General features: G+C 39.8%; 1 protein-coding gene across 2 annotated transcripts in view; it reads right to left on the bottom strand.

The window, feature by feature from the left end:
- Positions 1–2,269: 2,269 nt before the first annotated feature.
- Positions 2,270–14,777, bottom strand: part of mgat4c (mgat4 family member C) — a 53,875-nt gene continuing 41,367 nt past the window's right edge. Inside the window, exons 1-4 of one of the 2 annotated variants that reach the window (XM_061077109.1) lie at positions 10,341–10,357; positions 7,393–7,522; positions 6,561–6,708; positions 2,270–3,426 (exon numbers count right to left, since the gene is read on the bottom strand). In XM_061077109.1, coding sequence (XP_060933092.1) covers positions 2,270–3,426; positions 6,561–6,708; positions 7,393–7,522; positions 10,341–10,357 — 1,452 coding nt within the window. Of the gene's footprint in view, positions 3,427–6,560; positions 6,709–7,392; positions 7,545–10,340; positions 10,358–14,777 lie in introns of those variants that run through there. The other variant, XM_061077108.1, reaches the window with a different exon arrangement.

Genomic DNA, 14,777 nt, shown 5'->3' with positions numbered 1-14,777 from the left:
ATCGCAACTGCAGCACAACACTTAACAAATCTGTCGCAGCATGCTTTATGAACACGATCTGTTTCGCACGTCACGTCCCTAAATAACATCAGTGTTATGTAAACATTTACCTCTTTATTGCATTGTTGAGTGATTCCTTGACGCCATTTCAATGAGGAAACCAATCTGTCACTGAACATCGCTCAACGACAGATTATAATTACGTGAACATGGAAAATGACAAGGCTATTTGTAAAGCACAGTTGTGAATTGCTTTGAGGATCATGTCGATGATGAGTTAGAATTTGCAGATGTCTACTGTGTAACATAGAGTAAGATGTGGACTTAGGAAAAGATCTTCATGGGAAAAGCCCACCGATTTCCCCCAAAGCAGCAGCAGACAGCGTGAGCCGAGAGGAAAGCTCACAGAGAGGCAACCGTGTAGGGGAGGAAACACTGGAGTTGTGTGAGCGCAATATTGGGGTAAGAACGAATTGAGATCCTATAGCTCCGGGGGAGATGTTGTTTTGCTGGTGTAGAGAGTGAGGAAAACACAGACCAATTTACTAGGTGAAAATTGTTCTGTGGTGGGAAAAAAATAGAGATCTAAGAGCACACCTTGACCATTCTTCACTGTGCAATCTAATCTCATCTCTTTGAGACGACGGGTGAACACAGACATTGTTCTCCTGTCAGCAGCCTGGACGGAACATACAGTGCCAGTAAGAGAGCTCGGCCTACTTCCACGCCCTCCTCCACCACAATGGAGGAGACAATTACAGCAGGGGGCAACATTTGAAACTGGAAAAAGTTGGGTGTCACATTATGAATATCGGAGGAAGCAATGACCTCTGGAACTTTCCTGGTGGGGTTTCAAGGAGAAAAATAATTAAGGGCCAAATGGGGACATTCTCAGAGAGAAATCCCAGGGCTGCAGGTTTAATTTCAGTCATGAGAAATTGCAAGAGACACGATAGTTATAATTGGATGAGAACTGTTTCTTAAAAATACTTAATTACATTTCCTAACAGTTCTCTGCTCATGTATAAACACAGAGTGCTTCAAAATATTTGTACAAAGCAACAGAACTGTAATAGTGACACTTGCCGCAGCTTTCTGAAGTGCCTGCAAAAACATTCTTAAAGTAAATCAATCGAATCAAGCACTTATGAAATAAAGTATAATATACTATCAAGTCAGGGTCAGCTGATGTGGTTGAAAAACCATGATACTGAATAATAAATCATTTCATTTGACAATGATGTTTTGAAATATAAATACATTATGTGATGACAAATTATGCAAATCATATGAAAATAAACTGTTTCATACTATGCTTAATGATTCAAATTTGATTAAATGCATAAAACAAAACCTTCAATAACTTCCAGTTACTTTCTGTTTGGCAAATGCTAATAGAATTATTCTACACACTTGTTACTGTCAACTAATACCATGAAAAGAATAAAACGAATAATATATTAGTCTATTGCTCAGTACATTCTGACTTGCCCACACTGTCTGTGGCAATCAGCCCCGAGCCCATTCATTCCTAGTAAAGACATGAATGTTGGAAAATGGGTCACAAATAATATGTTTCATTAGAAAAATACAGAACTTTGAGGAAATTTTACTTAAGATAAATTTAAGCAGGCTACCACATTAGTTGAACATCATTTTTAAAAGTGGATTAACGCAGATGAAAGGTACATCAGGGGATGACTCAAAATAAATAACAGTGTGTGTATGTCCGTGGTTTAGGAGGGACGTGTTTTCAGGGTATGGCTACATGTCACAAAAGAATATAGAAGAATGATGTTTATGAGACTTTGGCTACACGGTGATTCATGTTAAAATGATCAAATGAAAAATGGATTTGGTCTATTTGTAGGATTTGTTGATGGTAAAAAGAGAGAGAATGTTGTAAGCCTCATCTTGGATATAGAACAATAACATAATGTGATTGTGTCATTACAATATTATAGTTCATAAAAAACATAATACTGACTTATCAGCCACATATATGTTAAACTGAAAAGGACTATGGACTATCTAAAAGACCTATGCTGATGGACACTGAGGTTAGTTGAACAGTCCTTAAAGACTGGGCAGATGTCCCATTAAGGTTACAACTTGCAGGTATAAAAACTATTGATTGATTAAGCAATCAAAATGAGTATTAATAAATACATACAAAATAAATAAACCTGAAAATCCACACATCGACAAATCATAATCATAGTAAAAACCCTAGTCTAAACGTCATACTAAGAGTCTTTGTGTATAGTCCTCATTGGCTGGGAGGTTGTGTAGTCCATAAACTTATACTCCTAATAATAAGCCATTCTTTCTGACTGGCCGTCACAACAATGCGTACACACTCAATTTCAAAGGCAATCTTGTGGTCTACATCTTGAACCTCAATGTTGCCATTTTTAAACTCCCCTAATGTGATATAAGATGAACACTGTTTTCCTTTTTTAGTCCCAACCAGCTTCTCTCCCACTTCCAGAGCTCCGTGGTGAAGAAAGTCATTCTGCCGGTCGTCAGAACCAGTGGCAATCTTAATTTTACTGATTTTGGTAGATTTGTTAAAGACTATGACAAAGAAGTCTCCGGTGGATGGAGGCTTCCCCCAAAAGTATTCGTCCACTGTGCTATATGCCTTGGTGGCGTCATAGTTTTCAAAGACGTTGATGTTTGTGTAAAGGCTGGCAGGGGGGTTGTCAGGAATATCTATGGAGTCTTCCTCAAAGTCATCGTCCTTCAGTTTGTTCTCCGCTCCTTTGTAAGATGAGTAGTAGCCCATGTGCTGGAAAAGCGAGGGCTTGAAGCGGATCACGTCCTTCTGGGCCAGCAGACCCCTGAAGTGGATGAGGAGCCAGTCACAGGGCATCTCCTGATAGAACATGAGCAGGAAATGAGCCAGACGTGGGAGGTCTCTGGAGTGGTACAGCTTCCCGATGTAGCCCAGCTTGGAAAACTCCAGCATCACCCAGTAGGAGCCTTCTCTGGAAGTGATCACCTTCTTCAGCACTGTCAGGAAGTTCCTGGAGCAGCGCACGTCGTCCTCTAACATCATGTAGAAGTCAGAAAGGTTCGTGCAGAAGTTGAGGAGGAACGCGTAGTCGACGTTCTGCTTCGAGCGGAAACGGACACGGTCCTCCGGGTCATTATAGTTCCTTTTCAATCCATCCAGCGATGGGTAATACTCCTCTGGTGCCTGGATCACCAGGAGGCGTCCGGATATGATGTGGTGAGCAAACTTCCTGGTGATTTCCTGCACCAGGTTCTCACACCAGGCCAGGTCAAAGTCGGCCAGGTGGACCACAACCACTATCTCTTTCAGTTCCTCGTAACTGGACTGATCAAAGATGGATTTGATGGTTTCGAGAAGGTAGTTCCCTCTTTTCCTTTTCACTGAAGACAGTCCAATGGTAAGATACTCTGTGGACAAAATATGAACATTTCATATTAATAAACTTAAGATTCAATGATTGCTTTGTATCATTTTAAGCTCAAGGAAGTTCTGCATAAAATGAACCTAAATAAATCAGATGTGTGATTTTGGTGTGAAATTTGGACATTTATCAACATATCAACAGTTTTATACAAATAATCTCAATTTTAGATGGACTAAGTGTCCTCCATAATGAAGGTTTGACCATGACAACTGAGCAAAGTCTATCTGCTGCTGAAAAACATTTGATTTGGCAGTAGCTCAGGAAAAATACCTAAAGTAAGGATTGCTAGGTCAAATCATCGCTGTACGATTTGAGAAATTGTAACAGAGGTCAGTGGCTGATTGAGAATTTTTTTAAATCTGGGGCCAAAATTTCGTAGAGGGGCCAATAAGAGGCCGGAGTGAACGCTGCCGCAACTAGCTGCCGCTGCTCCTGGGGATATTTGTTTGTCAGTTGTTATTTCTGTTGTTTCAAGTGAAATGAACAACAGCTTACTCTGCTGTCACTTGTCTGAAACTCGGTCTACTCGATGAGAGCTGATAAATTCAGTATCGTCAATCTAACAATTTAGCTGTTCGGTGTCTCATTGCTTTGTCCCCTCACCCCTCAGGACTACTCCCTTACCCTGGAGTCTCAGTGTAGCAACAATTCTGGTCAACCAGCCGCTGACACGGCTTACATTCATCTGGATCATCTTATCCATTATATTCTACCAAGGGACACCGATACTTCAATATACAGCGGTGGAACTTCTCCAGCTGCCACTCCGCTTCGCTGAGCCTCCATCAGCACTTCATCTTCACCCGGACTACGATGACACAAAGCCTATATGGTCCTTCTGGTCTGCCTACCCATGTTCTTCAGTAAAATCTATATGGACTACGGACCACAGCCTGCTTAGGCCAGCTAGCGCCAAGCTCGCTACAAACAATCTCGTCTTCGGACTATCTAACACCCGCTCGCTCACCAACAAGGGACATTTGCTCTACAATCTTCTCAACAATCATACGTTTGATTTCTTAATGAAACGATTCCTCCTGGGTTTGGTTACATCGGTCAACCCTGTGTTACCGGTCGAGGCGGTGGTCTCCTGATACTTCACAATGAAAAGTGGAAAGTATCCTCTGTGAATGGTCCTGTGCATGTTTCATTTGGGTATATTGCCTTACAGATAAATGGGCCAATCCACATTATTTTAGCTGCTGTCTATCGCCCACCTAAGGCCAACACTGACTTTTGAAATCAATTTTCTGCCTTTTTAACCCTCCTATGTTCCAAGTCCCCTAAGGTTATTCTATTAGGTGATTTTAATCTACATATGGACAACACTATAAACAAACTCACAAGGGATTTTACAGTATGTCTTGAAAGTTTTGTACTAACTTCTCATACCAAAGGCCATATTCTCAATCTCGTCTGCTGTTCTGGTATAACCCACTTCAATGTGCTGCATCCGATCTGTCCATATCCGACAATGAATTGGTGTCTTTTAATGTCAATTGGCCAATTTCCAAAATTCACCCACCTCCTTCCAGCACTCTCTGGAATATCAATAACATCAATTTGTCTGCTCTCTCAAATAGACATGACAGCCTCCCAAGAAATATTAACCCATCTACTCCGGATGACCTGGTTTCTCAGTATAACAAAAAACTTCACAGTATTCTGGTCAAACTTCCCCCACTATACTAGACTCGGACTGTTTGCTTCTCTTACTCTGGTTTACCCCTGAACTTCGTCACCTTAAAACCAAAGGTTGTCATCTGGAGCGCCTTCGTAGAAAAGCTGGTCTCAATATCCGTAAAAACTTGTACAATGATCACATATAAAAACTACAAAGATACTCTCTCCAAAGCCAAGTCAGACTTTTATGCCATGCTAATCGGTCTGGAGATGTGAACACAAGAACACTACTTTCTACTGTTAATACCATTCCGGCCTTAGACGCTCTTGCACCTGACATGTACTGATTACTGCAACAACTTCATGTACTCTTTCAATGCTAAAATTGAAACAATCCATCAGCAGCTGTCCTCTGTGAAACAAACCTCTTCTGGTCCACTTCATCCTTCCTCCTATGATCCCTCCTTCTTTCCTTTCTCAAGCTTTCAACTTCCATCCTATCAAATACTGCACCGACTTCAAGATTCTCCACCTCACTTTCAAGGCTCTCCAAACATGTCTCCTCCTTACCTCACTGACCTCCTTCACAACTACACACCCACCCGCACCCTCCGCGCTTCCTCCTTCATGCTCCTCACCACACCTCCTGCCCGGCAGCCCCCGTCTCTGGAACTCTCTCCCACAAGCCATCAGTGAAATTGACTCTCTCCCCACCTTCAAATCCCGCTTAAAACTCTCCTCTTCCTATTGGCGTACTCAGTATACCTTTTTAGTATTTACTTGTTCTTTTATTAGTCTGTTGTATATTGTTTGTATTCATGTTTGTATTGTTTTTATTGTTGTGTATCTGTTTTTATTTTATTATTTGTACACCTAAGGTGTCTTTGAGTTTCATGAAAGGCGCCCATAAATAAAATGTATAATAATATTAATAATTATTATTATGCAAATTTATGACATTCCATGTTACTTATTTTGATTCAAAACCACACATCATTGAATATATTTTGAAAATGGTTCCTTGTTCAAGAAATTTGTGTTGTTAAAAAACCTAATATTGTAAATTCTTACCCAATTCTCAGGTTAATTGTTAGTATTGGTCGTAAGTGACTGACAGGACAGGGGCATATCCGGGGCATATCAGATTTCAGCTGGGGCCATTGCCCCCTTCTGGCCCAGAAATTATAAATGCATTGTTTAAATTTCTCTTTGTATATCAGCAATATAAATATGAAATGTAGTTGCAGTTGAAACAGAAATAAACGTTTTGTGAAGCACTGTGCACAGGAGAAGAGCTGTTTAGTCGGATGTACAAAATCTCTGTGGAGGAGTTACATTTTATGGTTGTGCTTTGAATCCCAGCATCACAGATTTTTTTTGTTTTAGTTCTATCCTCACTCAAGTGCACAACTATGACTGAGTGGGACTCCCCAAAGCTCATGATGAAAAAAAACTTGTCAATGTAATTTCCTCCTAAAGAAACACTAAACTTACTCTTGCGGTTCAGCGGGGTTCCAGCAAGATAACGATACGTGACATTAATGGCTCCAGAGAAATTACTAAGGTCTCTGAGAGTGTGAACGTATCGTTCTGAGCTTGGTGGGTGGACTAATGCTTCCCTGAGCTGCCGCTTATCCTCTTCCTGGAACACAACAAGAGAAACACAACATTACTGCAGAGTATAAACAACAGCAGGGGGCGGAAAATGGGTACAAGTTGTCATAACCACTGCAGAAAAGGAACAAGAAAGTCATCTTGAAAATGTTTACTTATACTGTGAGTAAATCAGAAGAGGGGAAAACCAAATTTTTGTCGTTTTAAAGTTGTCATTTAAATATTGTACAAACTTGAGATAATTTGTGTTTTGATGTGGCTGAGCTAACCCCCATCGTTTGGAGACAAAGGAATCCTAAAACCCCTCCAGGCAGTTTGCACAGTCGAGTAAATGGACTTGAGAAGAGCACCAGAGAGCTGCAAATGTGGACTCCCCCTTAATAATTAAATAACAAACATAGATAATGCACTGCGTTCACCAAGTTCTGATGGCCTCATGAATAAAACATTTATCATCTGGATCATTTCAACTTGGGTCCATGTTATGAAAATGTTAACATGTTTCCTTTAAAAAACAAGCAATTATAGAAAAGAACAACATGGTTGGAGTCAACAAATAAAATAATTTGTTTGGTTCTAAAGTCATATTTGTTTTAACAGACATCAAGATGGTCTACAAGTACTAAGTGATTAAACTCAATTTCCAAAGTAATTTTGAAAAATGCTGGCTACTAACAGTTTAGACATTTAAACCTGGACAAAAGTTACTAACCAGAACGTAGCCATCCTCGATGTAGAGGTTCAGGAAGAGGAGGAAGGTGATGAGGAAGCCGAGGAAGGGAATAGTGGAGCGTTTCCTCAGACACCTCATCTTGTCCACAGATTTCCACAACAGCCTCATGCTGTGCACCCGGTCACTAGGATCTGCACGAGAAGAAACAGGAGAGACGACATGTCAGAGCCACTCGCTCAGAACGCTGTCAGCCTGTGGTACTGCATCCGGATCAGTTATTTTGAGCATCAAAAGATGAAAGACCTATGTGACCAAGTTTGACATGATTTTCTAGAGCTTCGATCAGATCTATTCTTCTTTTAATGCTGTGTGATAGAGAGGGGAAGGGTAATGAGTCTGGCAGAGAGGTTGACTCAATACACTGATTAGCACATCACATGGGAGAAAAACTCAATGCACTACATGATGAGGATATAGATATGCTCAACAAGGGATTGCTGATGTGAATCAAATGGGTTTCTTTACCAACAAGCCGATCCCAGCTGACATTGGGCGTGAGGCCAGGAGCCCCAGCATATCAAAGAGACAGAGACAAACAACCATTCACATGTATGATCGATTTTGAGTCTCCAAATAACCTAAACTACCAAATAACTTACATTTTCACAATTATCTGGGCTTACAGCAGCAAAACAATAGGTTACCACGCATCAGAAGCTTTTCAACTCTCTTTACTTGTGTAAATGTGCCTGGGATGAGAGATGCATTTGGACATTGTATACTCAGTGTTGTCAACCGCTGAAGTACATGGAGTGAACATATCAGTTATACAGGCTTGGTACTCACTCTCAATCAATAAATACAAAAAGATGAGACAGAAGATAAGAGGGAAAAGAGACAGTTCTGTGTAAAATGGATTATATGTGAGATACTAGGATACAAGGTTTGAAGCAAATTACTTTCATGTAGCAGATGTTGATATTAATCAATCAAGATTAAGATTAAGATTAAAATATAGAAAAAATGTCCACATCCCAGAACAAAGTACCTGTTTTCTAGTAAAGATCCTAAATTATGAATTGACTGTCACAATTAATTTGAATACACTTTATTTTACTCAGATGTTTTTATATGTATACTCTTATATATAATTTACTTTATTCTTACAAATATTAAAAATAAAGTGTTGTCTCTAACCATACTTCCGTTCTGCCTGAAAAGGGAGACAAAAGCTACTGGCTTGAACTTGAATTGATGTCCTTCTGTTTTTGTCACAAACAAATTTTGAGATGCTTTCAAAGCTCTAAAAGCTATTATAAACCAACCATTAAAGAACACAAGGGCATTATGAATGATGGATGAAGAACTCAAGACCAGTCTGTAGCTCACAAGGTCTGTTGTTGAATCTTCCTTGTAAACAGCTCTGATCAATTAAAAGCTTCTATAAATAACAAGGGACCAGGAGCAGTGGGCTGTGAGCAGGGAGTTGCAGAGAGCTGATGCACAAACTGGTCACAATATCTATCTATTGTACGCTTGTACAATCTAATGCATCCATTTCAACATGTGCAAGAATATTTACCTCTGAGATGCTTATGATATTCATCGTTTGAGTGTATTAGAAGTGCTGACTGAACTAATTTTCATCATTTTTGAGACATTAATTTATTGAGGTTTTACAAATCTATAACAGATTTACAGGGGGTAGAGCGGGTCGTCCTATAACCAGAGAGGCAGTGGTTAGACCCCAGTGTTCCAATCTGACACTGACAGCTAAATTTATTCATACCAGGAGTCTTATAAGTTGCAATAAAATCTATTGCATTGACTGAACACCGCAGGCTCACCCGCAATAGGCTTTGCAAACTCCACATAGAAACTGTACACCCGAGACTGAGGTGAGAAAAAGCCCCTAAACAGCAGTAGCAGTCCACACATGTAACGTCGGTCTTTTCTTTGCTAGCAATTAGTCATCAGCCTGCGCTTTTGTTCCACTGCTGCAAAGCCCTGGAGATGCCTGATAAAATACAAACTACCTCTAAGCTCAGTTCAATGACCACTCACACATCGATCACTCGCCCCAGGAGTCAGCCTCACTTGGGTTTCAACTATTCAATACCTCTGTGTGCACACTTGAAAACCGAAATTAACATATCCATCCATTGTGGCCTGTTGTGTGAAATATCCACCTGAGAGACATTTATGGCTGTTTTTTCTTTCTTTCTTTTCAGCTGTCCTTCTGTATGACACACGCAGTCATACATACCAAACTTTCCCCTCATCCTTAACAAAAATTGATATCTAATAATAGTTCTATGTTTTGTTTTTACGAATCCTGCACAATTGCAACGCTAAATTCCAAGGAAACAAGGTTATTTTATTTATTTCTTAAATGGTAGTCTTTACCAAACCTAACAGGCGTAACTGCATACAGTATATGAGCAAATCTGCAATTTTAAATCTTCTATATAATAATAAAAAAAAGGCATAGATCTATTCATCCATACAGCTTATCCTTTGAGGACCAAGGGGCAGCTGGAGCCAGTCCCAGCCGACATTGGGTGAGAGGTTGCCAGTGCATCCCTAGGCCAACAAGCAGAGACAAAAAACTGTTCACTGTCACATTCCCACCTATAAGAACTATTTAGAGTCTCCAATTAACCTAACTCCAATCAGCATGTTTTTTTGACTGTGAGGAAGCCGAAATACCCAGAAATAAAACCCAAGCAGATACTGCTGTCAATATATACAAAGTATATATAGAATACATTATACATATAAAAATGCAACATGCACCACATGTCTCACTGTGATGAAGATCTAAAAGATTTGGATTTAACAGTTTGACAGACAGAAATTAATAAAGAACTTTCTGCCAAATGACTAACGCCACTGTTCTCTTGAAAACTCATGACATTTTCATGAAATGGTCTCAGTCATCATTTGTCTGGTGTCTGCAATTTGAAAACGTGCATCAAATATTTCACACATAATATTTCACCATATTTGTTACATTTAAGGAAATCTTCCAAACCACCAAACTCTCGACTAAACAATTTCGGTGAAAATTGCTTTTTACAGACTGATGAACACTGCCTCATTAAGAGGAGGTGCAATATTTGCTCATTAGCATAACACCAATAAAACTGCTACATAAGGCTGCCTGCTCAATTTTGTTTGTGAAGGAAAAGCTCATTCCCAAAAATATCATAAAAATAAATTCTTATACTGGGGAGCTATGAGCCCTCTGTCGAAAAAGATCTGCAAACTAAAACAGCCCTTTTAGACAATCAGTAATAGAGGACCCCAAACAATTTGGAAATGTTAATAGCACATCGGTCAGTGCTGTGTGGTGACACAAATAAAGAGGGAATGGTGTAGGTTAGATTAAGTTAAATGCTAAAAACGTCTACCTAAAGCAGCTGTCGCCAACTCGTTGATCGCGATCTACCGCTCGATCTCTAAAGCCTTCACTGTCGACTCCCGAACACCCTGGACTCACAGGCTGATGTTGCTCTTTAGATCAGCCGTGTGTCGGTCTGTTGTTCACACGTGCGTGATGTACTGGAAGCAGAGCTGCTGGGTTATCTACTGCATTTCCCTCAATACACGTCGCATCATGTGCTAAACTAAATGACAGTACCCTACTGTTTGTAGACTTGCATCTTCCAGTCTTTGATAACAATCAAAGCCCCTTTAGAACAAAGGAATGAATTCAGAAAGTGAACAGCTGGAGTGCTTTCACTTTGAAAAGGGTTCTGGAAGTGTTTGGGGAAATACATTTGTCACATTGACAGATAAACATTGTAGTTGACTGCAGAATAAACAGAGAAATTATCTTTCACCTGAGATTTAATCTCTAAACATAAAAGGTTGCAACACTTTCCTTATGCGGCTTTTTTTATTGTTAAATATTTGCAGGAGTTGAAGATGCAAAGCTTCATACTGTACTGTTATATATTTAAGTAAACAGGACTACTTTTATAAAAGGAAAGTCATATTTATGGAGATATTCAAGGCAAAGCCTATGTAAAAAACATTGTACTGCAGCAGCAGCTCCTCTGCACCACATATTGTTGAAATGGAGCTAAATATTGTGCATTGAACAGATGCTGTAAATATGAATTGATATCAATGTTAACATGTTGAATTGAATAGATAAAGTTGCCACACTGACTGTCTTTGTGTATATTTATGCTCATATCGCTAAATAATAAATGTGACCCTCCTAAGTGTTCTTTTTGGGAAGATATCAGGGTGGTAGATCTCAGATTACGTCTGAAATAAACAAGGGATCTTGGGTTTGAAAAGGTTGGTGACCACTGCTCTAAAGAAAAGCAGTCCAGGACTAATATGCAAGATGGTCATTGGGAATGACAGGCACTGAGAGATTAAATATTAAAGCCATTAGCAGGTGATCTTTCACTGTCAGGTGCAACAGACAATGATATTGGAAAGCAACCTACATAGAAACCTTGCGGCAACTGTCGAAGTGAGAGTGTTTTCCACCATATATTCCACCAGATATATATAAATGCTTCTGTGATAAATAAATATACCAATACTTGAATCTATAACACATTGCTTAGTAAATTAGTAAGCCATGACCATAAAGATATGATAAACACAATGTTATATTACATTGCCAAGAATGGTCTGAATACTATATACAAGTCTGAGCTATAGTCACATAGTACAGTATATAAAATATATTACACTAACTATGGCTGGAGCAGAATACGTTGCGTGTTCCCAGTGAATAGCAGAGTTCAGCTGGAGAAAGCTGAGCATGATGATGAGAAGAATCATTAGAGCCCCTCTGGAGGAATCTCAGTTCCAAGCACGAGAGTCCCCCTGACACCACTGCTCAGGTAGCTCCTGCCTCTTAAAGCCTGCCTCTTTCTCTATTATGAGAACTCAGCAGCAGCTCCTGCACTCTGCACAAACATAAGCTATGTTGAAACGAACGACCCACAATGCAACTCAAAAGAATTCCCTTGCGTGATCCTGCAAGAGAGCTACAATTAACTATTGTGCTTCATGTTGGGGGAGAGCTGATCTCTCAGATTGTCTGTCCCGTTGATACAAGACAAAGCGAGGCACCTCTCTTGTTTCAATAATTCAGAGTATGAAGAGGATGAGATGCTCATCGGGCCAAAGGCGCAGCTGGGAAACATTGGTTGTTTCTGTTTCCCCAGATTTAACTGTGACTAAGATGCAGGGCAGAAAAACTGAATCACTATCCATTTTTGCAATCTACTGAATATTCTTGGATTATGAAATGGAGTAGCTACATATACAGTATATCTAAACTAACTTGGCTGTTCACTTGTCCTTGGTTTATCTGCAATGATATATTTTATATTTTAATAGTCAATGGTTTTCATGAGAAGAAACTGAATTAGCTTGATTACTGTTGAGATGTGTGGCTTTTATATACATTTAAATTATTTGTTACTAATATTGAATATATTTGATGTCCAAATCGCACCAAACTCATCACTGCACTTCCTTAGGCAATTTGCAATACACGTGTTATGTGTGAAGCCAGTGAGATGAACAGTTCGGGAGATAAGCCTTCCACATACAGGCAGACAGTTTGTGGTATTACTAGGTAGATATAAATTGGCCTAAATTCACTGCAAACATACATTATGTAGTGTTCATTCTTGTGGCTTGAAGTGAAAATGTAGAAGTGAAATGGGCTAAGTGTTTTCTAATGGGTGTGTCATCCTGGCACTCACACACTCACTCAGATGTCCCCTGCACCATTTCAGGACACAGCAAACTTCCAGAGGGCTGGGGCTGTTAAATATCCATTATGCACTGTGTGTGTGAACTGGACCAAATAAACCATAACTCCACCTCTCTCCTTCGCTTTGCCCAGCCCACATGTTGTCCACTTAAACTGTATGAACCTGTGGTCGGGGAAATATTGATTTATGGGATTTGTTTAAATTGTATGGTTATGTTTGTTTGCGGGCACTAGTCAAGGGGGTACGTGTGTATGATTGGGTTTTGTGTCAATACAGATAATTGTATGCAACATATCTGGGTTTATTTCGTTTACATATATTATTTCATATGTGGTCAGGCCGATGATAAGGTTATCGGTCTTATAAAATAGTATTCGTTGACAAATGCTCTTCTCTATTTATTGTCTATTTCTCCGCTTTGGCTGCTGTAAACAGCCACACCCTCCTAGAAGCCAGAAATTCCTAATGATTGTTACTACAGTTGCTCCTGGAAGAAATACGATGGAAAATCCCAGACCAATAAAATCCTCAGAGGGAATTATCCTCTGGTTGTATCACATCGTGAATAAAGCATCAGGGGTTAGAAATGGCTTTCAGTTGGAAATCTTCTGCCCATCAATCCCTGACGTCATAGCATGCTGAGGGCTATTACCTTGCTGTGCAGAAAGATGAGCACACGAGGGATAGAAAACGAGACTCAAAGGAATTGGAAAATTCCATGTCTGTGTAAACTACTCGGGTATTGAAGATAAATCATGTATGTTCCTAGCGTTACCCCAAAACTCACGAATGAATGAACGCCATCACCCAAAATTCCCTAAAATAATACCCATCACGAGTTCTTAAGTCTTCAGAGTGCAGTTTTGTTTTTCTTCCAACGAATAGTCCAAGGAGAGATTTGAAAACAAAATGTTCTCCTCTGTGGGCTATCCAGAAATGAAAACAAGCAGTTAACAGACACTTTTGATTTAGACCATACTGTTTGTAAAATGTGAAGGAGTGATTCTGTAATTGGAAAAACGTTGATAGGAACCTGTGAATAAAAGGGTAAATGGGCAATTAATACAATTTCAGAGACCAAATCTCCTACATTTCATCTTGTTATCTGTTTCACACTGTTTCCCCCGGGCATCCTGCACCTTGAAGATACACGGCTCTGGACAAATAATCAATTAAGCCTGCAGATTTGTGGGGATTCAGCAGTTGCTTTGTGTCAGTGTCTTCAACCATCAAACCACTTCTCTAGATCGATAATAAGTCCAAAAACCAAACAATATTCAGTTTACCGTGATAAAAAAACAAAGAAAATCAGCAAATTCCCATGTCAGATGGACATATAATCACTAGTCTCATCGGTTCACCATTAGATATACTGCAGTTATACGTTATTTTTTCAATACCCCAGTTCTTTTGTGTTCCAGGCAGAAAGTACCTTGGCAAGCTATCTCTGCATTCATCCTCAATGTTGCCCATGCATCTCTGGCAGCCCACATGAGATGACTGATCCAGGAATTGTCTCCATCTCCCCTGTTACACCCCCTCCCTCTGATGGTGGAATCTGACAGTGGCAGACTCGAAATGGAAAACAAGGATCTCCCTAGTGTGGAGAGGGCAATTATGTTCTGGCCTGATGTGCAACCTAATGTGAAGAATTCTATATCGCACAGA

This window comes from Limanda limanda, chromosome 8 (genome assembly GCF_963576545.1).
Source record: "Limanda limanda chromosome 8, fLimLim1.1, whole genome shotgun sequence".
NCBI lineage: Eukaryota > Metazoa > Chordata > Actinopteri > Pleuronectiformes > Pleuronectidae > Limanda > Limanda limanda.
Note: the sequence above shows the minus strand (reverse complement) of the source record. Positions and strands in the feature narration are given on the sequence as shown.